The 27,213-nt window shown below is 46.6% G+C and overlaps 2 protein-coding genes and 2 non-coding genes across 5 annotated transcripts; 3 read left to right on the top strand and 1 right to left on the bottom strand.

The window, feature by feature from the left end:
* The first annotated feature begins 5,034 nt into the window (after nt 1-5,034).
* LOC125522026 (rRNA 2'-O-methyltransferase fibrillarin 1-like) lies at nt 5,035-8,400 on the top strand. Of its 2 annotated transcripts, XR_007289603.1 has the most exons (8): nt 5,035-5,170; nt 5,257-5,564; nt 5,808-5,903; nt 6,013-6,090; nt 6,171-6,347; nt 7,748-7,816; nt 7,923-8,188; nt 8,219-8,400. XR_007289603.1 is itself a non-coding variant. In XM_048687091.1 (7 exons), exons 1-7 carry the CDS (start codon nt 5,149-5,151, stop codon nt 8,094-8,096), a joined length of 924 nt encoding a protein of 307 aa, XP_048543048.1. In that variant the 5' UTR covers nt 5,035-5,148; the 3' UTR covers nt 8,097-8,194. The 2 variants fall into 2 exon arrangements, 1 of the variants encoding a protein (XP_048543048.1); XM_048687091.1 differs by lacking the exon at nt 8,219-8,400 and having other exon boundaries at nt 7,923-8,194.
* Nucleotides 6,476-6,550, top strand: LOC125526168. The gene has a single exon (XR_007291588.1). It is a non-coding gene; the product is annotated as a small nucleolar RNA snoR60 (small nucleolar RNA).
* Nucleotides 6,825-6,899, top strand: LOC125526169. The gene has a single exon (XR_007291589.1). It is a non-coding gene; the product is annotated as a small nucleolar RNA snoR60 (small nucleolar RNA).
* Nucleotides 8,401-20,340: 11,940 nt separating the features above from the next.
* LOC125522731 (eukaryotic translation initiation factor 5B-like) lies at nt 20,341-24,836 on the bottom strand. Its single transcript, XM_048687768.1, has 10 exons — nt 23,395-24,836; nt 23,186-23,286; nt 22,985-23,075; nt 22,785-22,895; nt 22,628-22,693; nt 21,812-21,871; nt 21,127-21,729; nt 20,909-21,052; nt 20,692-20,811; nt 20,341-20,601 (listed from the first exon to the last, which is right to left on the bottom strand). The coding sequence occupies exons 1-10, from the start codon at nt 24,682-24,684 to the stop codon at nt 20,536-20,538; spliced, it is 2,652 nt and encodes an 883-aa protein (XP_048543725.1). The 5' UTR covers nt 24,685-24,836; the 3' UTR covers nt 20,341-20,535.
* Nucleotides 24,837-27,213: the final 2,377 nt, after the last annotated feature.

The raw sequence follows: 27,213 nt of genomic DNA on the forward strand, positions 1-27,213 counted from the left end.
GGAAGTAGTCGTTCACGGGTCGTCGAGGGAAGTAGTGGTACTTTTCCGAAGAGGAACTTGATGAACCCAACATCTCCAAGGCGACGGTAGCCGTACACGGCAACGGTAACTTGTAGGGTCGTCCATTTCGTGGTACTTAGGTGAATCCATGAGAAACGGTAGTCGTACATGGTTCATCGAGGAACTTGACGTTTTGCCTTTAGTCGTTCGAGCGTCCGACGGTAATGGTACTCGGTCGTTTCGAAGAGGTACTTGGGGTCATCCGAACTTGCCGGTCCCATCATCTCGAAGGGGTACTTGACGTTCTTAGCGATTCCGAAGACGACGGTAGAGGTACACTTGTTGTAGGGGTACTTGTCGGATCCACGGCGACGGTAGAGGTACAAACGTTCTCGCGGTACTTGACGGTCCGGTCTTGGTGTAGCTGTACATGGCAAACGTAGTGGTACTCGGCATCTTGTCGAACCCAAGTGACGGTAGTCGTTCACGGCGCTTGTGACCCACGGTATTTCGGGCAACGGTAGTCGTACACATCCGTAGATGTTCGGGGCCAATGGTAAAGGTACTTGACGTCCACAGGGTTGAGCGGGACGCAAACGAAGCCGGGAGGCGAAGGCAAGGCAACGCGTGTTGGGGAACGTAGTAATTTCAAAAAAATTCCTACGCACACGCAAGATCATGGTGATGCATAGCAACGAGAGGGGAGAGTGTTGTCTACGTACCCTCGTAGACTGGAAGCGGAAGCGTTAGCACAACGCGGTTGATGTAGTCGTACGTCTTCACGGCCCGACCGATCAAGCACCGAAACTACGGCACCTCCGAGTTCTAGCACACGTTTAACTCGATGACGATCCCCGGACTCCGATCCAGCAAAGTGTCGGGGAAGAGTTCCGTCAGCACGACGGCGTGGTGACGATCTTAATATTCTACCGTCGCAGGGCTTCGCCTCAGCACCGCTACAATATTATCGAGGATTATGGTGGAGGGGGGCACCGCACACGGCTAAGAGAACGATTACGAAGATCAACTTGTGTGTCTAGAGGTGCCCCCCTGCCCCTGTATATAAAGGAGCAAGGGAGGAGGAGGCCGGCCCTAGGAGGGGGCGCGCCAAGTGTGGAGTCCTACTAGGACTCCCTAGTCCTAGTAGGATTCCACCTCCCATATGGAATAGGAAAAGAGGAAGGGAAAAGGAGAAGGAAGGAAGGGGGCGCCCCCCTTCCCTATTCCAATTCGGACCAGACCAAGGGGAGGGGTGCGGCCACCCTTGAGGCCCTTTTCCTTCTTTCCCGTATGGCCCAATAAGGCCCAATACGTATTCCCGTAACTCTCCGGTACTCCGAAAATACCCGAATCACTCGGAACCTTTCCGATGTCCGAATATAGTCGTCCAATATATCGATCTTTACGTCTCAACCATTTCGAGACTCCTCATCATGTCCCCGATCTCATCCGGGACTCCGAACTCCTTCAGTGCATCAAAACTCATAATCATAATATATCTGTCATCGAAACCTTAAGCGTGCGGACCCTACGGGTTCGAGAACAATGTAGACATGACCGAGACACGTCTCCGGTCAATAACCAATAGCGGAACCTGCATGCTCATATTGGCTCCCACATATTCTACGAGGATCTTTATCGGTCAGATAACAACATACGTTGTTCCCTTTGTCATCGGTATGTTACTTGCCCGAGATTCGATCGTCGGTATCTCAATACCTAGTTCAATCTCGTTACTGGCAAGTCTCTTTACTCGTACCGTAATACATCATCCTGCAACTAACTCATTAGTTGCAATGCTTTGCAAGGCTTAAGTGATGTGCATTACCGAGAGGGCCCAGAGATACCTCTCCGACAATCGAAGTGACAAATCCTAATCTCGAAATACGCCAACCCAACAAGTACCTTCGGAGACACCTGTAGAGCACCTTTATAATCACCCAGTTACGTTGTGATGTTTGGTGGCACACAAAGTGTTCCTCCGGTAAACGGGAGTTGCATAATCTCATAGTCATAGGAACATGTATAAGTCATGAAGAAAGCAATAGCAACAAACTAAACGATCAAGTGCTATGCTAACGGAATGGGTCAAGTCAATCACATCATTCTCCTAATGATGTGATCCCGTTAATCAAATGACAATTCATGTCTATGGTTAGGAAACATAACCATCTTTGATCAACGAGCTAGTCAAGTAGAGGTATACTAGTGACACTTTGTTTGTCTATGTATTCACACATGTATTATGTTTCCGGTTAATACAATTCTAGCATGAATAATAAACATTTATCATGATATAAGGAAATAAATAATAGCTTTATTGTTGCCTCTAGGGCATCTTTCCTTCAACGCGGCAGCGGCCTGTGCTCACCGGTGAAGCAGCAGCAGAAGACGAAGGTGGTGGTCAGCGGCAGGTGCTCGAGGCGAGAGGAGTAGAGGAACGCCTTGGGGTCGGCCCTGGCGTCAACTTGACCAGGAAGATGGCGGAGGTTGGCTCCTATGGTCGTCGTGGTCGTCGGATGTCACGGATGACGCCAGAACAAGGCATGAGGAGGAGCAACGGGGATGCAGGCGAAGCTTGAGGCTGCGGGAACGGACGCACAGGCCGATCCGGGCGGAGGCACGCAGGATCCCGCCGGCGGCGTGGCCTTGAGAAGACGACGCCATGGGTTCCCTGGACGGCATCCACGGGGGTTGCAGAGAGGCGAGGTGGAAGGAGCTGGCGCCTGGGTGACGCTGGTGGCTTTCGACGGCGCCGGATCGAGGCGGAGGAGGTAGCAGGACACCGGATCGGGAGGCGTGCGCGATGGTGGCGCTTGGCGGCAGTGAAGCTCCAGGGCGGCACGAGGACGATGGGTGCGGGCACGAGAACGAGGCAGGGCTCGGCAGAGGGAGGCCATGGCAGAGGAAGGCAACGCGGAGCAGAGGCACGGAGTGGGGTGAGGAGATCGGGCGTGGACGCGAGAGGATTTGCGGTCTGCGTCCAGTTCCTGTGGGTGGCGGCGCGAGGAAGATGGAGATCGAGGAGAGGGATCGATGGGGATGGGGTTCGAGCGTGGCTGGGCCTAGGGTTAAGCAGCGGAGGCTAGCTGGGCCTTGGCCTTGGGCCGGCGCGAGGCACAGAGTCCCAGGCTTCTGGGCTGAACATTGAGGCCCAAGGGGCACTGCTGCTATCTCTCCCTCTCTCTTAAAAATCTTATTTACTTTAACAGAAAAGAAATTAGAGAGAGGAGAAGAAAGAGAGGGTTAGGGAAGGATTTGCGCATGGGGATAATTTCCCCGGACTCACAAAAATGTGCTCATTCCACGAAAATAGAGATGACCAAGATTGAAAGATTAAATTCAAACTCATTTGATTTAAATTCAAATGATTTGAATAGGAAGTGAGGTTTGGGAAGGTCCAAAAAATGTTCAGATTTTTGGTGTAGCTCCAGAATAAGATGATAGAATTTATGGCAAAGTTGGAGACCAAGAATTAAGGTAGCAAAGGCATTGGGATTTTTGCAAGTGTGTTAGGGTTAATTTCAAATTAAAGAAATATTGAATATAGCTCCCTACTATCGGGAGGATATATTTTAAAGAGAAACCACCATGTGAATTTCCTCGATTTAAATAGATCGAAAGATCTATGCAATTTATTTAGTTGAGTTGAGATGCAAAGATTAATGACATGATGGCATGATGACATCATGCAATGCACAAGATGCAATGATGAATGCAACAAACCAACAACTCACATGACGAAAACTCGGAAAAACATGGAAGACGTCTGAAGCTTAGGTCTTGGGGCGTCACAAGGCAGGGGCAAGCAAGAAATTGTCTAGTCGAGCGAGAAATCTTGCCATATTACATTGTTATGCCAAACATGCCATATTCAAATGGTGGTAGCTAGTAGTTAAATTATTAATGTGACCTAAATTAATATTGACACACATATAATATCAAAAATTCACCCTGATAGTAAAAACTAAATTACCGCCTAGGCTGCGCCTAGAATGCTTAAGCATACGGGCAACCACTTCATTCGCACAGGCGATCACACACACACCTAGCAAGCAACACCCGAGGAGAGAGAGCAGCCTAAGCCTTGGCCAGACCTCCTTCTTCCTTCATACAGCTCTAGGAGCAGCTGTGTACTGTTACATATAAACCACACTCGGCAGGACTAGGGGTGTTATCTCTTCGAAGAGCCCCAAACCTGGGTATGTATTGCGTCCCACGCTCGCTCATGCCGACCTCGCCTCTGGAGCCCACCAGCGCCCTTGAGCCTGCTCCTATCTTTAGCCATCCCTTGGCATCTGCCTTGCGCCCACCACGACACTACCCGAGGAAAAGAGAAGAGAAGACCTGACTACTTGAGCTAGATGCACGAAAAAGAGAAGACCGGGCTCACTCCCATAGTATGGAACTTCGCACCTTAAATCACCTCGATCAATGAATAGAAAAATGACGAAGTAGAACTAACTCCGATTGTACTATATCAGTGGCTTGTACGTGAAAAAAAAAGACCTGCCTCACTTTCATATTATGGAACTTTAACCTTAAGATATCCTTGAATGAATGAGAAAATAGATTAAATAGTTTGCGGGTCTTCTCTAGCATGCGATGACCTAACAAAACACCTTCGATGAGGTAAACCCCCTTGATAAATGAACGGAAAAATAACGGATTGATTAAGTCACAAGTGGCGAAACACATAACCTAAATGTTTCTTTTCGGCGTGCACACAGGGTTATGCTTGCACATATAATTTTCACTAAATTTAAATGCACACTATTTTAAATGCACACTATTTTTTCTTCTATTGCAACGTCCGGGCATATGTGCTAGTGAGGGACAAAATGAAGAATCACATAGCCCCGACGGTGTTCTGACTCCCCGTTAAGATGGGCTATTTTCAAACGGGCCGACCATATATTGGTACTCATAATAAATGGGCCAACGGACCATCTTACATTGTTCGGCCTGCTTTAACCATTACGTATTTCTAGATGGGGCCTAGTCTTATTCTAAAATAAATGGGCCTAGCCTTCGTCTATAAAAATACCGCTCGCCCGGCGGCCGCTAACCCTCTCAAAAACCCTAGCCTCCTTCGCCTCCTCCTCCTTCCTCCATCTCCGGCGGCGGCAGCGACAAATCTCCGACACCATGAGGCCACCGGCACGCGGAGGTAGTCATCCGCCTCCCTAACCTCTAGCTTACTCTTCTTCCTCGCATCCCCGATCTCATGCGCTTACGCTGTTACGCTTGACGCAGGACGCGGCGGGAGGGGTTTCGGCGGCAGGAGCGACGGCGGCGGCCGCGGGGGCAGGGGCTTCGGCGGGAGAAGCGATGGCGGCGGCCGCGGCGGCAGGGGCGGCAGGGGAGGCAGGACGCCCCGGGGCCGTGGTGTCCGTGGCGGCGGTGGAAGGGGAGGGCCCGGCATGAAGGGCGGGAGCAAGGTGGTCGTGGTGCCCCACAAGCACGACGGCGTCTTCATCGCCCAGGCCAAGGAGGACGCGCTCTGCACCAAGAACATGGTCGCCGGGGAGTCCGTCTACGGCGAGAAGCGCGTCTCCGTCCAGGTCTGTGCTCGCTGCCCCCGTTCTTACTTTCATACGGCGCCATATCACGCTCCTCCGTCTGCTCCGAGGGGAGGGGGAGGAGGATGGATAAACCTAGGTTGAACCAGCTTAGCTTAAGTGCAATCGCTTGTTCATAGGATCTTGTTAGACGATTGTTTCCTTGTGATATCAGATTTCATACTCTGTTGTGCTCATTGTGCATATATCAATGAAAGCATGCTTTTTACTCGTCTGGTACTGCAGAACGAGGACGGGACCAAGGTTGAGTACAGGGTGTGGAACCCCTTTAGATCAAAGCTGGCTGCAGCTGTTCTCGGTGGCGTCGACAACATCTGGATTGTAAGTTTGTTGTGCTTTAGCGTGTATTCTGTATATGAAACCTTCCTGCTCCAGGTTATTGTGTAAATTAATCCTATGTGGTATGCTGACCTTGCACTTGTTAATTCAGGCTCCTGGTGCTCGTGTGCTTTATCTTGGTGCTGCCTCCGGAACGACTGTGTCTCATGTGTCTGATATTGTTGGACCGGTGAGACATCATAGCTACTTGTTATTGATCAAGGGTTTCTGTTTATGTCAGTCGTCTTACAGAAATCTTGTGGCTTGCAGACTGGGTTGGTGTATGCTGTGGAGTTCTCACACCGGAGTGGCAGGGATCTCGTCAACATGGCCAAGAAGAGGACCAACGTGATTCCCATCATTGAGGATGCTAGGCACCCTGCAAAGTACCGCATGTTGGTTGGCATGGTTGATGTTATCTTCTCTGACGTTGCACAGCCTGACCAGGTATACCTGTCATCCTATAAACGCTAACAATAACTATTTGCTTATTAACGTCGCCTATGGTAGAGCCGTCTATTATGGTATGACATGACTGCTATGTTTTGGTCACCTTCTGTGGCTACATTGGAGCTTAGCAAATGATGAGCTTACTCTGATTCCCCTTCAGGACATCACAATGGATGATGCAAAATCGAGTATCTGATGCATTTTAAGCCCAATGCCAGTCCATTTCTTAGATATTTTGCTGCATTTTTTTTATCTTGAATTTGCTAGGCTTCTGTTTTGTTGTCATTGCATTGGATGTTTCATCAAACTGTTCCCATTGCAATGGTATCCAATAGTACAATCCATTTATGTTCATAATTATTTGAACAGGGCCGCTCAGTTTTTGTAATTATGATTTACATTGGATTATTGTATGCGGTTATGGTTTATCAGTTTGTATTGCTTTCCTGGTTTTCTTTGGCTGTATTGGTACAATTGCTGATGATGAGCTTACTCGGATTCCCCTTCAGGACATCACAATGGATGATGCAAAATCGAGTCTCTGATGCTCTTAATGCCCAAAATTCCTACTTTCTCCATCGCCATATTTTTTCTTGTATCTTTTTATACACTTGGATTTTCTTGCTTCACGTGATTATTGCATGAGTTGATTCTATTTCATTGGCTTGCCATAATTCGTCTCTTATAACTTGTTCTTTCCTTGTACTTATTTGTAATCTTCAGTATGGAAGGTTGATTTATGCTTGCTTGATATCGAACCTTGCCACTGCACAATTTCAGATTTGATGGAAGTATGATTGCTTCTACCTTTTTCCGGTTTGTTTTGTGACTTGTCCCCTGCTGATGGAACTCTGCTCCTTAAAGTCTTTTGTTTTGATCTTTCTTGTAGCATGCCTAGCTTCTGTACTAGTAGTATATTACTAAGAATTATGTTAGCATATTGAGGGGCGTTTTAGTTCCTACTGCCGATGACTGACTGAAATTGTTGTCAAGACGCCTTATAACTGACACTAACTTGGCTAAACTGTGTTGAAACTACTTAAGTTGTTGTCTTACTGATATGTATATATGTTTTCAAGGTTGCAGGGTTGAGCAGCCGGTTAATGTTATGTAATGTCAAACTGGAAGTTTTTATGTTTGAAATTGTAGACATTTCGTCTGCACTTTCATCTCTTCCAACATATTGATGATTATTGACTAAGATTAAGAATAGTACCTGTCTTCTGTGTTAGCTAAATACGCACAGGTCGTTTATTTTGAAATTAAGTGTTCAAATATTAACTTGAAAAACCAAAATGCCATTGTTTCTTGCCTTGCATAAGTAGTGCAAACATTCATTAGTGATTCTAGACTGTATTATCATTCTTAAACCTGTCAAACTGTCTTCTCTCCTGCAGGCTAGGATCTTGGCCCTTAATGCTTCATACTTCTTGAAGAATGGTGGTCACTTTGTCATTTCAATCAAGGTATGTCTGATTCCAGATTCAAGAAACATTTGCATTTGCCTTGGAAGATGATGTCCTGGTAAATGACAGAGATTTGCATTGATCTGACGGTTCTTCCTCTTGCCAGGCCAACTGTATTGACTCCACCCAGGCTCCTGAGGCCGTGTTCGCTGCCGAAGTTGAGAAGCTGAAGCTTGAGCAGTTCAAGCCTTCGGAGCAGGTGACCCTGGAGCCCTTCGAGCGTGACCACGCCTGTGTTGTCGGTGGCTACAGGATGCCCAAGAAGCCGAAGGCGACTTGAAGGAAATAGTTTAATATTTCGTCGTGCGTTGTGACGGTCTGTCGTTAATTAGTACTAGGTCCTAGGTATGGTGATATGATCAGACAAAGTTGGTTCTATAGCTACTTTTTTTTTGAGACAAGGTTCTATAGCTACTTGGTTTATATCGTGTTGGTGAGTGGCCCAATGCAATGTTGCATGATTGTTAGCAATTGTTGACTTGTTGGCAGTGTTATCCATTTTGTTAGGCTTATTAAAGCCGGCTGATAACCTTAGCAGCCAGCATTGATCTGAAATATAGGTAAATTACTTGGCTTGTGTGGAACTGAAGCTAGACAAGCATGATTTCCTTCACCTGTCTAAATTTTATGCCCAAACCTTGAGCTGAACCATGCTTTAATATCTTGACGATTTTCAGACACAGGGCTAATAGGCTTATCATGCTTTAGCCAACACGAAGCTTTGATCTTTGCGGAAAGGGGTGTCCAAATGTTTTGGCTCAGCTGCGTTTTGCAGGCACAACAGGAACATAATTCGGCGCAACTTTGAAATTCAACTATGCAGGCACACACCAAACTGGTGATGGTACAGGAGCGAGCAACTGCGAGGAGCTTCAGTCCGTGCTTCAGTCCAAACTGGTGGTGGCGCTGGCTGCCACGGAGATCGTTGGGCGAGCTCACGGCCATCTCCATTGTCAACAGCGTCGTCGAAGGCCTTGGCTTTGGGCGGCCGATTTGGGTGTTTTGATCTATTTGTTAACCTTGGTTCAGAATTTTTTTAGGATGTGATCCTTTACCTACCACCAGGGTCGATGGCGGTAGGGTATATATACCAGCCTACCGTCAAGGTCCCTGATAGGAATAATACAAAAATAACTAATACTCCCTCCGTTTTTATTTACTCTGCATATTAGAGTTGACTGAAGTCAAACTTCGTAAAGTTTGACCAAGTTTATAGAAAATAATATAAACATTTACCATAACAAATTTATACTATGTGAAAGTACATTCAATAATAAATCTAATAATGTTGATTTGTTATCGTATATGTTAATATTTTTGTTTATAAAATTAGTCAAAGTGTATAAAGCTTGACTTTGACCAAAGCTAATACGCGAACTAAATAAAAACAGAGGGAGTAGTTAAAACTTTGAGAGTTATATATTTGTCTTAGCTGGCAAGAGCATAGTGCATCCAGTGCATCACTTTATGTTTATGCAATATACATGTCAATCGTGTATCATATGTTGTAAGAACTGAAGCCTCTAACACAAGTTGAATTTGAAGATAGCAGAAACCATGAGAAGCAGATGAAACTGCAAATAATAATCTATAAAAAATTGAAAACATAAGTAAAAAGAAGGAAGCTTTGAATTATTTAGAAGCAGTGTTTCTCCTCTGCTTGAATAAATTAGGACATGGCTGGTAAGCTTGATGTACATACATTACTTTATTTAATTGATTGAAATGCCTTAGTGAGAGATTCTCTCACTGTTTTCGGTTAAGAAAAACAGCCAATACAGCTCCTCCAATGTTTGAGTGTGATCATTATGGACATCTCTCTGCTAAGAACAGTGTTACATGTATCATGGAAGGAAGGCTATTATAGCCGGGACACATAGGTAATTCTGAACCAAGATAAGGCAGAAGATGAAGCTAAGGAGACCTGACTTAGCCATGCAAATCGCTAAAACTATTGCTCAAGGGTATGATGGTGTCAGCAGCTGCTCGTGCAATCAGAGCATAGAGGGCCAATTGCTCATCACGCTCTCGACCAAGAAGTACTTCATGAGTATAAAGGAGTCTCGAAGAGGAGGGTGCTCTGAATATGAAGTGTTTATTAAAAAAAAATCCAACATACTAGAAATGGAAACATGGAAGTAAGTCGGCCGGCGCCTCTTCCATGGCGGTGTTGTGCTCCTCTCCGCCTTTTTTTTGCGTTCCAATCAGAGAGCTTTATTCAACTAAATAACTCCTGGCATCATCAGCTAACAAACTGGTGAGCAGGAAAGAAGGTCTCGAGCCAGTCCAACTTTCGGTGACCGTCAGAGTGCATGCATGTTTTGCATAAAGATGGGCCGGTACGTTGGCTGCTCTGGATACATGTTGAATATCAAAAGAAGAAAAAGAGGAAGCTAGCTCTCTAATTTTTACTAAAACTGGTGCCACCACAGAGAAACTATAGTGGCGAGTTTTCCAGAGATTAACGATCTCCAGGCAATCTGTCTTCATTATCACATGTGAGAAGCCGCGTAGATTTGTAAATATTACCCCATCTCTCAGCGCCAACATCTCACCAATGAACGGATCAGAGATTCCGAAATGAGGTTTGCTCCACACACCAAGTAACCCACTGCAGGAGCGCGCAACCCCACCCGCACCAACCTTGTCGGAGTCCATTCCCAAAGCCGCATCCGTGTTGATCTTAACAACTCCTTCGTCAGGTGGTACCCAACCATATCCAGGAAGAATGGAGGCATGAGACTCTGGAATGTCGAGCAAAGCCAAATCCTGCCTGATGCGATTGACAGAAGTGAATGGATCGAGCTTTTCATCATCATGAGTAGCTCTGTTCCTTGAGTGCCAGATAGACCACATGACCGAGATCATCACAGCCCTCTCCTTGTCAGAAAATTGCGCATCACATAGAATATCACGTGACCATGTATTTGGGTGTAAGCGAGGTCTTCGGATGCCAAAAAGAGCATGCGCTTGTTCCCAAAACAACTTGGCATGAGAGCAATGCACTAGGGCGTGCATCAAATCCTCATCCATTGCTAGACATACATTGCATCTGCTGATGACTTTGATATGACGACGCCGGAGGATGCACTCATCTGGTAAAATACCGCGAAGAACCCGCCACCTTCGGTAGCACCTTGAGCTTCCATAGTAGTTTCCACATCTGTTCTTCGGTCTGTGAGGTATTGGTCACCGTCCCTCTCCGCCCTCATCGTCACTGTCTATAAAGTAGGGTCTAGTATATTGTCCTTATACATGTATTTGTATACGTATATAATTATAATTGTGATCATCTATACATTGAGACGTGAGGTTGGATGTCAACCACCCATGTAAAACCCTAAACCTGTGTTTCAACTTGGTATCAGCCAGATCGGGCCGCCGCCGCAAGTCCCTCGCGCTGCCGCCCGATCCTCTCTGCGCGTAGCCGCCGCGCTTCTGATCGCTGCTGTTGCGCATGCCATCTTCCGCGTCACCGCCGCGTCGTGCTACTTCACATACGCGCATACGCAGGAATCCATCCAGCTGCTTGCTAGCCAGCTAGCTAACTTTGCCCGTACGGTGTCGCCGCTTCCGATCGCTGTTGCTCCACGTGCCATCTTCCGCAACTTGCTCCGCTGCCGCCGCTCCCTGTCCCATCTGCGCCGCCGCTATGTCCATCACCCAAACCGCCGGCGCCATCGTCTCTTCCCCCGTCGCCTCGATCCCCGCCGCGCTCGCCGTCCCGACGATCTCCGTCCGCCTCAGTCGCCACAACTTCATGCTCGGGGGGGGGGGGGCATCACCAGCACCGTTCTTGCCGATGCCAACCTCCACGGACACCTCGATGGCACCAAGGCGGCACCGGCCAAACACTTGTTGTCGGCACCGGCGACGCTGCTACCACCATCGCCAACCCGGAGTACCACCAATGGTGGGCTCAAGATCAACGCCTCAAGGGGCTTCTTCTCACCTCGATGGATGAGGATATTGCATGCCAACTCATTGGCTGCGAGTCGGCGTATGCGGTTGGACAGCTGTCGCCGCCATGTTCGGCGCCCAGAGCCACGCCAATGTCCGCCACATCCGGTGGCAACTTCAGTCGCTGAGGAAGGACGATATATCTGCCGCGGAATACATGCACAAGATGAAGGCCCTGGCCGACACTATGGCCGCCGCCGGCTCTCCGATCCGCGATGATGAGCTTATCGATCACATCCTCACCGGCCTCGGCTCCGCCTACAACTCCATCGCCGCCTCCTTGGGTGTGAGTAACGCACCCATGCCCTACTCCAGTTTGTACTCATTGGTTCTGTCCTTCGAGGCGCTGCAGGCACAACAGAATGTGGTGGAGGGGTGGTCTCCCTCCGCGAATGTCGTGACCCGTCCGGGTTCGTACGGCGCGGGCGGATGCGCGCCCTACTCCGATCCCTATCCCACCCACGGGGAGGGGGGGCTGATGGACATGGCCAGCCATGGCAGAGCCGCCAGGGCGGTAATGGCGGCAACAACGGCGGCCATGACCGCAACGCTGGTTATGCCGGCAAGGTGAAGGGGCCAACGCCGGCAACAACGGCGGAGGAGGTGGGCGTTGCAACCGCTGGCGTCCCCGGTGCCAAATTTGCAAGAACTGGGGCCATGAAGCCGACGACTGCCGCAAGCGCTATGATCAGGATCATAACTCCCGCTCCGCCAACTCGGCCTCCACACCAACACCGTCGACTTTCCTTGGGTGCTGGATACCGAGGCTACGGATCACTTGACTAATGATCTTGAGCGCCTCCAGGTTCATGAGCGTTATGACGGCAAGGATCTGGTTCAGGTGGCCAATGGTGCAGGTTTGTCTATTTCACACATTGGTCATTCGCGTTTACCCGGTTCATCTCTTAAACTGCGTAACATCCTTCATGTTCCACACATCAGCCAAAATCTTCTCTCTGTTTATCGTCTTCTTTGTGATAATGACGTGTTTGTTGAATTTCATCGTCGTTTTTTCCTTATTAAGGACAAAGCAACCAGGCGTGTCATCCTTCACGGTAGAAGTTACCGGGGGGATCTATTCGGTCCCCTTCGCTCGTGCGTCATCTTCATCGTCTCGCCGTGCCTCCTTCGGTGTTCGAGTTTCGTCGTCGCAATGGCATCAATGTCTTGGTCATCCTACAAATATTGTGGTCACTTCCATTGTTCGGAGCCATGAACTTCCGTGTTCTAGTTCAAATAATTCATCGTTAGTTTGTGATGCCTGTCAGCGTGCTAAGAGTCATCAACTACCTTATTCTACTTCGTTTCATATCACTATTGTACCTCTTGAATTAATACATTCAGATGTTTGGGGTCCCGCTCTTGCTTCGTCGGGAGGGTACAAGTATTATGTTAGTTTTATTGATGACTACATGCGCTTCATCTGGATTTATTTGCTTAAACACAAGTCTGATGTTGAGCAAGTTTTCTACAACTTTCAGGCTCATGTCAAACGCCTTCTGGATTATAAAATCAAGGCCGTTCAGTCCGACTGGGGTGGTGAACACCACAAACTCCATCGCTACTTTCAACGCACGAGCATCTGTCACCGAGTGTCATGTCCACATACCTCTTAGCAGAACGGTATTGCCGAGCGCAAACATCGACATTTGGTCGAGACCGGTCTTGCCTTGCTTGCGCACTCCTCTCTTCCACTTCGGTTTTAGGATGAGGCTTTTCTTACGGCATGTTACCTCATCAACCTTATTCCCACTCCGGTTCTCAATAAGGACACACCTCTGTTCCGTCTGTTTCATGTTCAGCGCAACTACTCCCCCTTTGGATTTTTGGGTGCGCTTGCTGGCCAAGTCTCCGCAAGTACAATGCTCACAAGCTTGAGTTTCGGTCCAAGATGTGTGTTTTCCTTTGCTATAGTCCTTTGCATAAGGGCTATAAGTATCTTGACCGTACCTCCGGTCGGATATACATCGCTCGTGATGTTGTTTTCGACGAGATTGTGTTCCCTTACTCTCAACCCGGTGTTTCGGTTGATCCTGCTTCTCTTGAACGTGCACTCACTTTTCTCTCTGATGAACCGGTTCCAGATGTCCATGTGCGTAAATATGACCTGTCCTATTTGTCATCTAACTTGTCTTTTGCAGGTGATATTGCTTTGAGTTCCCCCCCAGGTACATGTTGCTGCTCCGACGCCTCCTGATGCACCCGACGTGCATGTTTCGCCGCCCAAGGCAGGTGCGGCTGCCTCGCCCGATGGCGCGACCGCGGACGCGGATGGGTCGCCACCCTTGTCCAGTCCGTCGCACGGGCCGCCACCCTCGCCTGGGCCAGTCCAGCACACCATCGTCTCTCGGCCCATGTCGCCCCTTGCTGACGTCCCCTCAACCGTGACACCCTCGGCCAAGCCCTCGTCGCCATCGTCTTCTCCTACTAGCGGTGCAGCTCCGGCGCATGCTATGATTACGCGCCATCGTGATCATACACGCAAGGAGAAGTCTTACACTGATGACACGGTTCGGTATGACTCTCGTCGTCGTGCCTTCTTCGCCGCGCCGGTTTCCCATCGTGATGCTTTAGGTGAACCTGCCTGGCGTGCCGCCATGTCCGAGGAGTTTGCTGCTCTCCGTCACACTAACACCTGGGTGTTGGTGCCTCGGCCACCTGGTGTTAATATTGTGAGCTGCAAGTGGATTTTCAAAACCAAGCATCGTCCGGATGGGTCTGTTGATAAGCACAAAGCTCGTCTTGTTGCTCGCGGTTTCACTCAACAACATGGGATTGACTACAGAGATACTCTTAGCCCCGTGGTGAAGCCTGCCACAGTTCGCTTGGTTCTGTCTCTTGATGTGTCTCGTGGCTGGAGCCTCCGGCAAATTGATGTGAGCAATGCCTTTTTACATGGGTTCTTGTGTACATGCAGCAGCCACCTGGGTTCGAGGATGCCACTTATCCCTCTCATGTCTGCAAACTTCAGCGGTCTATTTATTGTCTCAAGGAGTCAGTGCCTTTCGCAGCTCGGTTTTGTTGCCTCTAGATCAGATGCATCTCTATTCATCTTCTCCCAGGGTACTATATAGATATACATGCTGGTGTACGTTGATGATATTGTGATTGCTGGCTCTACCTCCGCCGTGGTGGATCGTCTTGTGCAGTCGTTGTCTGCTAGCTTTCCCATCAAAGATTTGGGTCGCCTCGAGTACTTTCTTGGTTTGGAAGCGTCCTTTCATTCAGGGGGCATGACCTTGACGTAGAAAAAATATGCTTTGAATCTTCTTCATCGCGTCAACATGGAGAACTGCAAGGCCACTTCCACTCCGCTTGCTACATCCAAGAGTCTCTCATGTCATAGTGGTGCACTACTGGGTAGAGATGACTCCTTTCGGCATCGCAGTGTGGTTGGAGCACTTCAGTATTTTACCCTCACTCGTCCTGATATCTCCTTCGCAGTGAACAAAGTGTGTCAGTTCCTGTCTCAGCCAACGGAGGATCATTGGGAAGCAGTCAAGCGTATTCTGAGATATGTCAAAGGTACGCTAGATATGCGACTACGGATTCGTAAGTCCAGATTTACTGGAGTGAGTATATTCACCGATACGGACTGGCAGGCTGTGTTGATGATAGGCGTTCCACTGGTGGTTTTGCTATATTTTTTGGACCTAACCTTGTATCTTGGAGCTTGAAGAAGCAACCCACAGTCTCGAGATCAAGCACTGAGGCAGAGTATAAGGCATTGGCCAATGGCGCGGCTGAAACCATTTGGATAGACTCAGTTCTTACAGAACTTGGAGTCCCACGGCAGCGCACTCCTATATTGTGGTGTGATAACTTAGGGGCAACCTACCATGTTCGGACTAAACACATTGAGATTGATTTCCACTTTGTGAGAGAACGAGTAGCTGCTTATGAGCTGGAAGTCAGGTTTATTTCTATAAATGACCAGTGAGCGGATGTATTTACTAAACCCGCTACTAGAAAGATGCTAGATCGTTTTAGAACCAATCTGAATCTTGTATGTAGTTCAGATTGAGGGGACATGTAAAGTAGGATCTAGTATATTGTCCTTGTACACGTATTTGTATATGTATGTGATTGTAATTGTGATCATCTATATATTGAGACGTGAGGCTGATGTCAACCACTCATGCAAAACCCTAAACCTGTGTTTCAACTCCGCCGGCCTGATCCAGTTCGGCTTCACCTGCTGCTTCTCCTCCCCCACCCAGGACGCCATGATCCGCGACCTTGACCTCTGCGTCTCCCAGGTCCTTCCCCACGGCTGTGGCTGGAGCCTCTATGCTTGCTCTATTCGACTTCTTGGACTAAAAATGTTGAGTAACTTGGTGCCTGCGTGTGATGCAGATCTTGGCGTTCGGCTCGCTGTCCAACGTCGGTGCCATGGTCGGGGCCATCGGCAGCGGCCAGATGGCAAATTGGTGTTGCAGAAAATGTGTAGGTGAAGATTTTTTTCTGAAAAAAGTTCAGCATTTTGTTCATGTCATATGCTTGCAAGTTGCAACAAATCAGTGCTTGACTACACCGAAGTTCTATTCCTTTATCCTCCAATAACAGCGTAATGGACATGCCTACTGAATTTTCAGTCGTTAACTATGGCGCCATGGCGGCGATTCAGAATATCATCGGTTGGCTTGTTATCTCCTTCACAAATGTATGGCATGATGCACCCACATGTTTCCCAAGCTTATTTTCTGCCCTTTTTCTTCTCGTGACGCTAGGAGCTTCATGCTTTGATGATCGATGTTTAATCCACAGGGCTCATCATTTCTGTACATGGGACGGCTGCTTGAAGTATTTGGTGTCGGTGTCATATCATGCATGGTTTGTAATGAAGTATCTTCGGTGCATGATTATTTTGTGCCTAGGATGTTCACGCCTTTATGCTTTAAGATTTTGAGTACTTCTCAGCTGGTTCAAAAATATTCAGAAACGAAAAAGCAACGATGTGTCAATATATTGGATGCAGAATGGTCCATCAGAAAGGCAAGCACCGCCTGCTCGATCTAGCTAGGGTTTCATTACCCGCGAAGCTCTACCGCCAACCAAGCCAAGGGCGTGAGCGGTATGTCACCGGCCGTTGTCGCTGGAGGGTCATCTTTGAGGGCCATCTTGTGCGATCTGCAGGTACTACGATTATTCCTGCATCCGCCCTTATTATCTTGATTCTGCTAGCTAGCTAGGCCAAGTAAACTTTCACGAGATTTACGTAGATCGGTTGAAGCACTATTGATTAGCCCGCTAGAATCATTCATTACTATTCTTCGACGACTTGTTAATCCAGGATCGGTAAAGGAAATTGCAAGAGAAACCCAAAAGGAAGGAGAAGCTGTCGATGCTACGATGAAGGGAACAGAATAAAAAGAATATTCCGGCGACTGCCATCACAAAAATGCTGACGATGACAGCGTTGGCAGCAGTATATAAGATGATGACGATGATGGCTGGTACCATGACGACATTGGCGATGATGGTGTGTTCCATGAAATCTACGGCAGCAGCGACGACGATATCGATAGGGAGTTGCCACCCCCAAGTCATGGAATTTCCTATGATGGAGACAGTGATAATTTACGCGCGGCTTACTCCTTTTCTCAGTACCGGGTGGAGCTATTTGCCGTGCGGCCCTGCTTCCACTTCGTGGGCACCTTATTTGCAACCAATGCTCATTCCTACTACTGGGCCTCCCAAGAAGAAAAGGATTGTCACATTGTCGATTTAAAGGTACGCAATATTTGATATTTTCTATTTTTTGTATCTCCTTCTGAGTTGTTAATTATATGATGCTAACAAAAAATACATGTGCAGAACAAATTGACCCTTCACTTAGAAGGCGGTGCCCTTACCGACACCTTCTGGGTCAAACTCAAAATCATAGAGGATGATGGCACAATAGATCATGATGCTTGTCATTCCTTCTCCTTCACGGTCGACCCATACGTTTGCAACAATGTCATGACCCGCGTCATCTCGGTTACACACAACCGCAAAATAGAATTGACATTCATGGCAACGCACTCGGCCATACAGGCCAATGTGCATGTCAACCTTGATTTCCTATCTTGCGATGATGCCACGAGGACGGGCGCCGTCTACCATGTCTATGGTGAAATCACCGCGCACCATCAGCTCTACAACGGCCGGAGTGTCTTGCTCTTTTCTTGTGGAGAGGAGAACAAAGCGGAGGTCGTTGATGGTGAACTTCCACTGTTACGGAGGTATGCAGTTGTTCCTGTATACTTGGAGCCGCTCCTGATGCTCAAGTTCGACCTGCATGTTCCAATCCATTGTGATCATGATGACGGTGTTCGTCGTACCATGGCCTTCCGTGACAATGTTACATTTTACCGTGACCAGTTTGAAGAAAAAATAATCTGCAGTGCTAACCATGGAGAATGCCACCATGGTCAAGTTAGAGTGCGGTTTACATACCAGTAGCAGCTGCAGTGCACGGAGATTCAGTGATGTAAACTGAACTGAAGTTCTATCTAGCTAGTATTTATGTATGGATTGCCATTTATGCCTTTTGAGCAGCTTGTAGTTGGAGTTCATGGTTTTCGGTGTCGTGGCTTGGGCACTCCTGCCTCCGCCTCTAGTGTGAGGCACACCCGTTGAATATCCATGTGCACCTTGCTCGTGCGATGTGCAGTTATATTTTGATCTACATTACCTAAAATATTGCATGTCTATCCTTCTAGAAGTTGAACCAGCTGCTTGAAAGCACACTTGCAAAGTAAACTGCTAGGTATAGAATAACTAATAAAATGGGGAAAAGATGCATTCTCAAAAATTTGCTCTCCTTCTGCTGTAGATTCATTGTGATGTTGGAATGATATCCTCTGCTTCTGATTAATTGCACTCCCCTCCCTGTGTAAATTTACTTGGGTGAGCTCAACAAAGGTTTCATATTCAAGCTTTGACAGGGTTTCCAACATCTTGCAGTGCAGTTTGGCAAACATGATTTCCTTGCAAGGCCGTTCTGGTATAATTTGTGCCTCTAAACACGACTTGAAAATCATGAGGATTATAGATTCTTGTTTTCTTCTGAAAGAGATAATTGAGGGAAATACATTTGCTGAAAGAGATACAGCATAAGCTTCCTGTATATAAACAGGATCGAAATGAATCATAATTAATGGTTATTGTCGATAAAATGGCAGAATGAGTTGTATTAACCAACCTAAGTACCTAATCTTGTTACGTCCATTGGACAGTGTGCAATCAAAATCATGTGATAGTTTTCTAACTATTTCTAATCCAGTAGATTGGATACAACACAAAGACTGGTATTTTAGATTCAAAAGAAGAATCAAATATCAGAGGCTATCTGAATTCTGAACTTACTTTTGAATCACGCCGCCGCTGGTCCATTGCCTCCTCATGATAACACCATCAATCATTAGGTTGGTTACCAACCATCAGTATGTTCACCCTTGAGAAGTCCAGCCTAGGGTGCTACAATTAGGATCCCCATCAGATAAACCAATAACTATATTTCTTGATGTAATTGGAGGGATTCCACTACCATAACAACAGGTGGATGCAGCCGTTCAACCCGGGTGAGGAGCATACAAAATCTGCAAAATAAGGAGATTAGAAGATGATAATTTCTTTAATAGTTCGATACACATAGTATTTTATAGATGGTTGCTCACATATCTAAATGCCACATTTCTTGATTCATGCCTAGCAAAAATTCCTTGCAATATTTTCTAGAACCAGGAACAATCACTGCATTGTTCATGGCAAGGAGAACTGAACCTAGGTGCAAACCTATTAAGGGATAGATGGCTAAGACATGAATCAGTAAAATTCAGAGTTTCGAATATAAGTCAACACCTGTCATTCCTCCAACTCCCTCGCATCAACTCCCTATGGTAGCATATATTGAGCGATTCAACTCTGTTGCTGCCTTACTGCAGCCATTACAACAAAATATGCAGATTATAAAACATGTAAAGAAAAAGGGGAGAGCTGTTATTGTCACATGCACTGCTCAAAGTAGATTGGTTCATCTGAACCTCCATGGACAGTGCCCACCATGATTTAGAGAAGTAGAAGCAGAAGAGCATGCAAATTGCAAAGGCAGGAGAAGAGCTACAGAGCGGATCTGGTCAAGGAAATAGATTCGTCAGTTGGAAAAGGTAGGATGTGTGGTACCTGGTTGGATCTGGAACGGCTGGCCCTTAGCGGCGCAGACTAAGCGGATCCGTGTCGAGAGAGAAAGGTGCAGGAGACGAGGCGGCAGTGTGTCTGGGCCAAGAGGAGGCGTGGACAACTGGATGCCAAGTTTGCTTCCTTCTCCTTCTCCGGTGATTTCCTCCTACTCTATCTTTCTTCTGGACGAAGCAAACGACACGGTGAGGCATCGAAGGGCAAGCTGCCGGTCCTTTTTGTCTGTAGCTAATCCAACATGGACATCGCGAGAGCACGCCCCTCTCCCGACGCATATTGGGTTAGATGTTCACAGTAATTGCAGATTTCACTTTATCGAGGTCACAGCACGACATCAACTGAACACAAACTAACAAGCGAATGAAGCAATCCAAAGCATCTCCAGGTTCAACATTCTGAGCTTTACAAAATTGCAAATATAGGTAAATATGTGTTCCAAGACTTTCATCATTCCGACCCGAAAAACCAATACATAAGCGATAAGCCCACATAGCTGTAAGTGTCTTGAGGCACAGAACAGAAAGGGAAAAGAATGGAGAAAAGAAACTATGGTAAAATAAAAATCTCCCAGCGCTTCAGGCTATCTTGAACTGTGTCTTCAGCCTGCTGATAAGCTGCCAATTTTCAGCGCTCATTTCATCCTGTAACAAGACCATTCAGAAGTGTTAAGAGAGTAAGGGTTAAAAGATTGCCCTATGTTAAATGAACTATGGAATCGCGAGCGTATTTACCCGAAAGCACTCTTTGAGCACATCGATGGATCTCCTCGAGATCTCGCTGACCAGCTCATTGCTAGAATCAAAATGGCGTCCATAAGACCGGGATTTCTCCTGAGGGCTGTCACCGCTTATCTGGCAGAGGTGATGGCAATTGTTATAAGCTTTTTCAACTTTCATGTTGCAATTGCCACAACTACAATATCATGCTTATGTATGCACTAGCACGTACCTTTATGGCCACAACTCCATTCCTGGCCAAGAAAATCTGATTGCCATTGGACGTTTGCATGGAGGAGATCCTCCCGAGGCTATGAACTATTATATTCTTGCTTTTATCCTTGCTCGGGGTGAAGACACATATCGGGGCTCCCACCTGAGACACAGTCAACAAGATCAAATCATTTCGAATCGATGATACACTTGACAACACATAACTAAAAGATGTACCTTGACGACACCTTCCACAACTTCAACGTCGCAAACAATTGGATCCTTGCTATGGTAGACACGGTTTGGCAGAATCTTCAGGGTGCATGGGAAAACTGCCTCAGCTGCAAATTGCATTTTCTTCGCTTCCTTCAATCCCTTAATGTGCTCAGTATAGATGTTGACGAGCCTATATACCGTATCAGCAGTAATAATCTTCAACCCTGATTCAGCTGCAAGGGCACTAGCCTCAGGCATCACTTTGACGTCAAAGGCCAAGATGACTGCATACTCTTCTTTCCGCTTCAGCATGGCACTTGCCTTCATGACATCCTGCTTGTACACGGGTCCTAAGTTCCAAGCATAAACAGGAATGTCCACACTACTGCTCTTCAAGTGCGCAATGATAGCTTCCAAGGTTCCAACACTGGAAGCTTGCACATAGATGCCCTCCTTGCAAGTCTTGATACTACTAACTTCTTGAGTTTTTGTTCCCTTTTCGTTCTCATCTGTCGTTCTAATGGCCATATCAATCTCTTGCATTGCAGCTGCTTCAGCTTGTCGCAAATCATCCCCTGGCTTCACTACAATGAGAGAAGTGCCAGCCATTGCATATTGAAGTCCCTGAAGAAATACAAATAAGCAATGAATTTTTTGACAACGGATTCCAACGTTCATAAGGCATGGCAATGGAAATGAAACTCACCCGTGCCACAATTTTTACCCCCTGCGCAGCTCTGACCTCCTTGTGATGCTTATATGCACCCTGGAGGAACAGAAATGATGATACATTAGGTACAACATTCGAAATTTTTGTGAACTCAGTCTCAGAAATTCTACTATTGAGTTGCCATATCTCAGTCAAAAACTCAAAACCTTAAACAGAGTACACAGGCTTCATGAAATTTAAGAACTATATAAAATATGCCAGCAAGCAAGACTTTGTAAATTCAATCCAAAATTCATCTGGGTTACAAGTGCACATGTTTATGCTCCAATGAAGGGTAGGACGTATAACAGTGTTCTGGACAAGTCAATACACACATGATATATGATATTTATGGTCTCAGCAGGATACCACAGACCAATTCAACTACTGAAAATGGTGCGACCGCACAGAAATCTTGGATTTCTGGATAGAGAACATTAAAGAGACCAATTGTGAGCAATAAAAAATATAATATCCTGGTGGTCAGAAGCAATTGATTATGGATCCTAAATTTTGAAGATATTATGATTATATATGCAGTGGGGAACTTAACAAATTGTAATAATATATGCGATGAACAGCCATCCGATCGAAAGAAATATGGTTCTTCAAAAATAGGCCGAGAAGCAAAAAATAAAATTGTACATCATAAATTTCATAATTGACATATTTTTCCAACAATCAAACACTGATAAAAAAAACATGCCAATATGTGTTAAAATTTGTGTCGTTCGAACAGAGTATCCAGAATTCTTGTTCCCAGAACTAACAAGAAAAATATGAATGCACAGAAGAAAATAAGTGTGGACTCACCTTAGCTTTGAGTTCTTTCATTGGATGAGGGGTCAACAAATCTCTAATAATGGTTGTAACAGGCCCCTAAAGATGTAAAGGTTAAAGTCAGAGATGAAATCGTTGATGCAGCATTCAAGGTAGCATGTAAATCTCAAATTTCATAAACTTTATATACCTGTTTAGTGCAAACAATTACTTGATCCCCTTGGCGCAGCACACCATTAATCAGTACTACGTCAATAGTAGTTCCCAAATCTTTATGTTCATTGACTTCTAGTACTGTACACTGAACAAACATATGTGGAGAAGATGTCACATTAGGTTAATGATCAACTTCAGTAGAGAGAGTTATGGATTAATGTTTAACGAACCAACCTCTACTGTATCGTCATAGGCCAGCTTATCTGTAATTATGTCAGGCAGCCATCGCACCAGTAGCAGTAGAAGATCTGGCACACCTTCACCGCTGGAGGATAATACAGTAAAATATTGTCAAAGGCTAAAACTGCAAATAACATAGGAGAAACTGAAACTTAAAACATAAGCAACGAAGTATATATGTGCTAGTTGTCACACCTTTCAGCACTGGTCGGGACAATGTTAACCACTTTTTTCTTCTTATTGTTTTCATAGTAAGGAGCAGTGTTGAAGCCATTTTCCTTAAAATCTGTTACAACCTGTTTACAAACAATCGAATCATCAGAAAATTTCAAAGAAACCACCTGTAGTTCAATGCAAATTCGGCATAACCAAAGAGATGCACAGAACGTCACAAGGGAAAATACCTTAGTTAACCTCCATTTGTATTCACTTTTGACGTCATCAGATTGCTTCTTGAGCGCCTCGACTATTGGTGCATTGGTACATTCCTTCCACCCATAGAGCCGGTCAACCTTGTTCAAGGCGACAATGAAGCTCACATTGTGGCGTCTCAAAAGATGGAGGGATTCAACTGTCTGCTTCTCAAGCCCCTTCGTAATATCGACGACAACCACGGCGACGTCACACATACTCAATCCCCTTGAGCGCATTTTACTGAAGGACTCATGGCCAGGGGTGTCAATCACGAGCAAACCAGGAACTTTGATGGCGGTTTCAGCTTTTAAACTCGTCCTGTCCCTGATGTTTTCAGCCGGTAAGTAGGTGGCGCCAATCTGTTGTGTGATGCCCCCGGCCTCCCGCTCCTGCACATGGGTGCCCCGGATGCAATCGAGGAGCTTCGTCTTTCCGGCATCCACGTGCCCAAGGATGCAGCATATCGGTGCCCGAAGCTCCTTTTCATCTCCTGAAGCTACATCCTGAGCGTCGAAGATATCCTCCACAATCTCATTGACTGCATTGTCTGGATTAACGACCGGAGCAGTGGAGATAACATGTTTCTCTTTGATATCTTCTTCAGAACCAGATGAGTGAGAATTGCCAGCAGCAGACATGACATCAAATTCATCGAGGCTCTTGCTATCCCAAGCATCCTCCTCCTCATCATCATCATCACCGATTGCTGTTCTGTCCTCTTCCAATGATCCATCGCTTGATCCCTCCCCCAATTTGAGCGCCTCATTGAGGGCGGCGCTGTTTTCCTCTTCTTGCGAAACACCGCTCGAGCCCTGGTCTCCTCCCACATCAGCTTCAGATTCGACAGTCTTGGGCTTCAACGCAGGTCTCCTGGAGTGATACACCGGCCGCTTCTTCCGGCCATCATCCACACCAGCAGCACCGCCGCCCTCAACAAGGGGGGCGGTGATGCCGAGCCGCCTGCGCGCCTCCTCCGCGCGCCGGCTCTCCTCCCGCTTCCTCTCCTCCAGCCGCCTCCGCTGCCTGTCCTCCTCCCTCCGCTTCAGCTCCTGCTCCCTCAGCTTCCTCCTCTCCTCCTCCTCCTCCGCCTCCCGCCGCCCCCTCTCCTCCTCCGCCTGCGCCTGCAGCTCCTGCTCCCGCGCCCTGCGCTCCTCCTCCTCCTTCTGGCGAGCAAGCCCCTCCCGCAGCGCCCGGAGGCTCACGCCCCCCGCGCCACTAGCCACCTTCTTCGCGCCGCCGGCGGCGGCGCGGGACGGGCCCGCGGTCTTCTTGGACGACATGGGGGTACGATCGGTGACGGTGCCGGCGGTCCAGGTTGGCGGGGCTGCTGCTCATACGGCGGAAAGACACCCGCGGCGGAAACCCTAGCGTCGTACGGGAGATCGGGTCGGGCGGCGGCGAAGGGCGACGCGGGCACGGGAACGGGGACGGGGTCGCGTTGATGGGAAAGTGTAGGCGTGCGTGGCTACATATATGGGGCCCCGGGTGCAGTGACCTGCGGACACGTTTGCAGATTCCAGCTGTCCTTTTGCGGGCAAACATGTTTGAGTTTGAGTTTGAACCCAAGTTTGCAAATCACGGAAATAAATTCTGCAACCAAAACCGTTTGGTTCGTTTGGGTCTAGGACTCTAGGTCGAGTTTTCTATCCAGTTGTTATCTAGCACGTGTCCACCTAGCTAGCCTTGTGTTTTTTTAGACTGGCCTTGGCCCTTGTGTGTTTTCCTTCCTAAAAAAAACCCCTCTGGTTTAGTGAAAGTTTTCCTTCACGTAAACTTTTGGCGTGGTGTCAACACTCCATCAGCCATTTTGATATGCTTATTATTGTGATAAGTATATATATCAGCCATTGCCTTTTTAGGATCGTGTAAACTCTATCCACCAAAGCATGTGAGAAAATGAATGAAATAATATGAACAAAGTTTTCGCTGATCAAATAATATTGATCTGGTAACGCCCCTTCATATTGTAAGAAATTATATTGCATCCATAGATCAAAATAAGCCCATGGATGGTAGTCGACTATATTTGGGGATGAGTTCCACGGCATATGCATCAATAGCATGGTTGAAGAATATGGATGGTGTGCAAACCAAAGATCTTGATGGGCCAATGCAAAGATTTGGCTTAATTGCTTATTAGCTCCATTCTTCATTTTTACTGCGCTTCTTGTAACACAAGCTTGAGCATCATTCTTATTTTCACCACTCCTATTGGGAACCCATGCCATGTTCTTTTTTTCATGTTATTGTGCACTAAGTGTTTGCAATTTATTCTTTTTACAATTCGAAGACCTGAGTGAACGCCTCGTCTGTGATTCTTTTTCAAGCAATGACAAATTTTATTCTCTTAACTCATTTTCCTTAGATTTGGCACTTTGATTTTCAATGGTTGGTTGTATCATCTCTTTGCTTTTAGTAGCTAATGTTGATATCTTACTTGGCTTTTTTTTTCATTTTACTCCCTCTGTTCCCAAATAGTATAAGTCTTTATAGAGATTCTAACAAGTGACTACATACGGAGCAAAATGAGTGAATCTACACTATGTCTACATACATCCGTATATTGTAGTCCATTTAAGATGTTTAAAAAGACTTATATTTAGGAATGGAGGGAGTACATTAGATCTGAAGTAGCACATTTACGATCATCTTTTGTAACACGGTAAACTTGCTTGAACACCTATTTCTTGTCTCTTGAGCTCCAGATCGTTCCCTTATATATGATTGAAGCGTATGATTTTTCATCAAATTTTTGATCCTCTTGGAGCTGTATAATTTTAGAGAGATGGTCTAAAATAAGATAAAAATATGTCTTTGAATTCATGCCTGTCTCGTGATGGATATAGAAAATTACCATATATGGAGGTAGACATTGGCATTGATGGCCCAAAAGGAGGATATGAAGATGAATAAGGATATAGAAAATTACCATATGGAGGTAGACATTGGCATTGATGGCCCAAAAGGAGGATATGAAGATGAATAATTCTCCCTCTGCCAATGCATGTCTTCAAACTTGTGCCTAGGGGGTGATCTTGACTTCTTTGCATTATTTTGCTGATAAGCATTTTTGTTCCTCTTCTACTGGAAATTGGAGACTCGCCATAACTCACCATATTTTGCTGATAAACATATGGAATACTCGCCATAACTCACATTCTGTTGTGGCTCCTCTTCTACTCTGGAAATTTGGGACTTAGCTTCAGTTTTTAGTTCTTTTACTATTCAGCATATTAATAGATCTACGAATCTCCTGGCTCACCTTTGTGCAAAACGAGCTTCTTCGTTGGAGGTGACCGAGAGCTGGCAGGATCGTGTACCCTCTTTCCTACACAGCAGCCTCATGGCTGACTGTGCTAGGTCCGCATTTGTTGAATAAAAAGCCCCGAAGTTCCACGCAAAAAAAAAAGGTCAAGCCGGTTTTGGTAGGAGAGCGGCTTGCTCAGGCGGCGGTAGTGGTCTTTTGATGATCTTAAAATATCGATGTAATTTTTATTATGTTTGAGGTACTTTTTACTTCCGACGAACTTCGATCATAGATTAGGATCATTAAAAAAAGAGTAGATGTGATATACATCGCACTTGTCCAAATTACACAACATCCATCCTCGTTGAAGAGCTTACTATTGTAGCCTCTCTGTCTTTGCTACACAAGGTCCCGGTTGCCATGCATTGATGATGCATGAGCAGCAGTGGTTGCGTCAGAGCGGCTTCCTGTGCGCGGAGGAGGCCATGAGCACGGCCATGGCGACGACGAACATGAAGAGCATGCTCCCGAGCAGCGTGTAGGTCCTCCTCGAGGACCTGCG

The sequence above is a fragment of the Triticum urartu genome, chromosome 7 (assembly GCF_003073215.2).
Source record: "Triticum urartu cultivar G1812 chromosome 7, Tu2.1, whole genome shotgun sequence".
Classification (NCBI taxonomy): Eukaryota; Viridiplantae; Streptophyta; class Magnoliopsida; order Poales; family Poaceae; genus Triticum; species Triticum urartu.

Coding starts and splice junctions, on each gene's coding strand:
- LOC125522026 (XM_048687091.1), top strand. CDS start 5,149: ATGAGGCCACCGGCACGCGGAG. Junction 6,348..7,747: donor ACGTTGCACAGCCTGACCAG/GTATACCTGTCA, acceptor TCTCTCCTGCAG/GCTAGGATCTTGGCCCTTAA. Junction 7,817..7,922: donor ACTTTGTCATTTCAATCAAG/GTATGTCTGATT, acceptor TCCTCTTGCCAG/GCCAACTGTATTGACTCCAC.
- LOC125522731 (XM_048687768.1), bottom strand. CDS start 24,684: ATGTCGTCCAAGAAGACCGCGGGCCCGTCCCGCGCCGCCGCCGGCGGC. Junction 23,076..23,185: donor GTCCCGACCAGTGCTGAAAG/GTGTGACAACTA, acceptor ATTATCCTCCAG/CGGTGAAGGTGTGCCAGATC. Junction 22,694..22,784: donor TAATTGTTTGCACTAAACAG/GTATATAAAGTT, acceptor TTACATCTTTAG/GGGCCTGTTACAACCATTAT.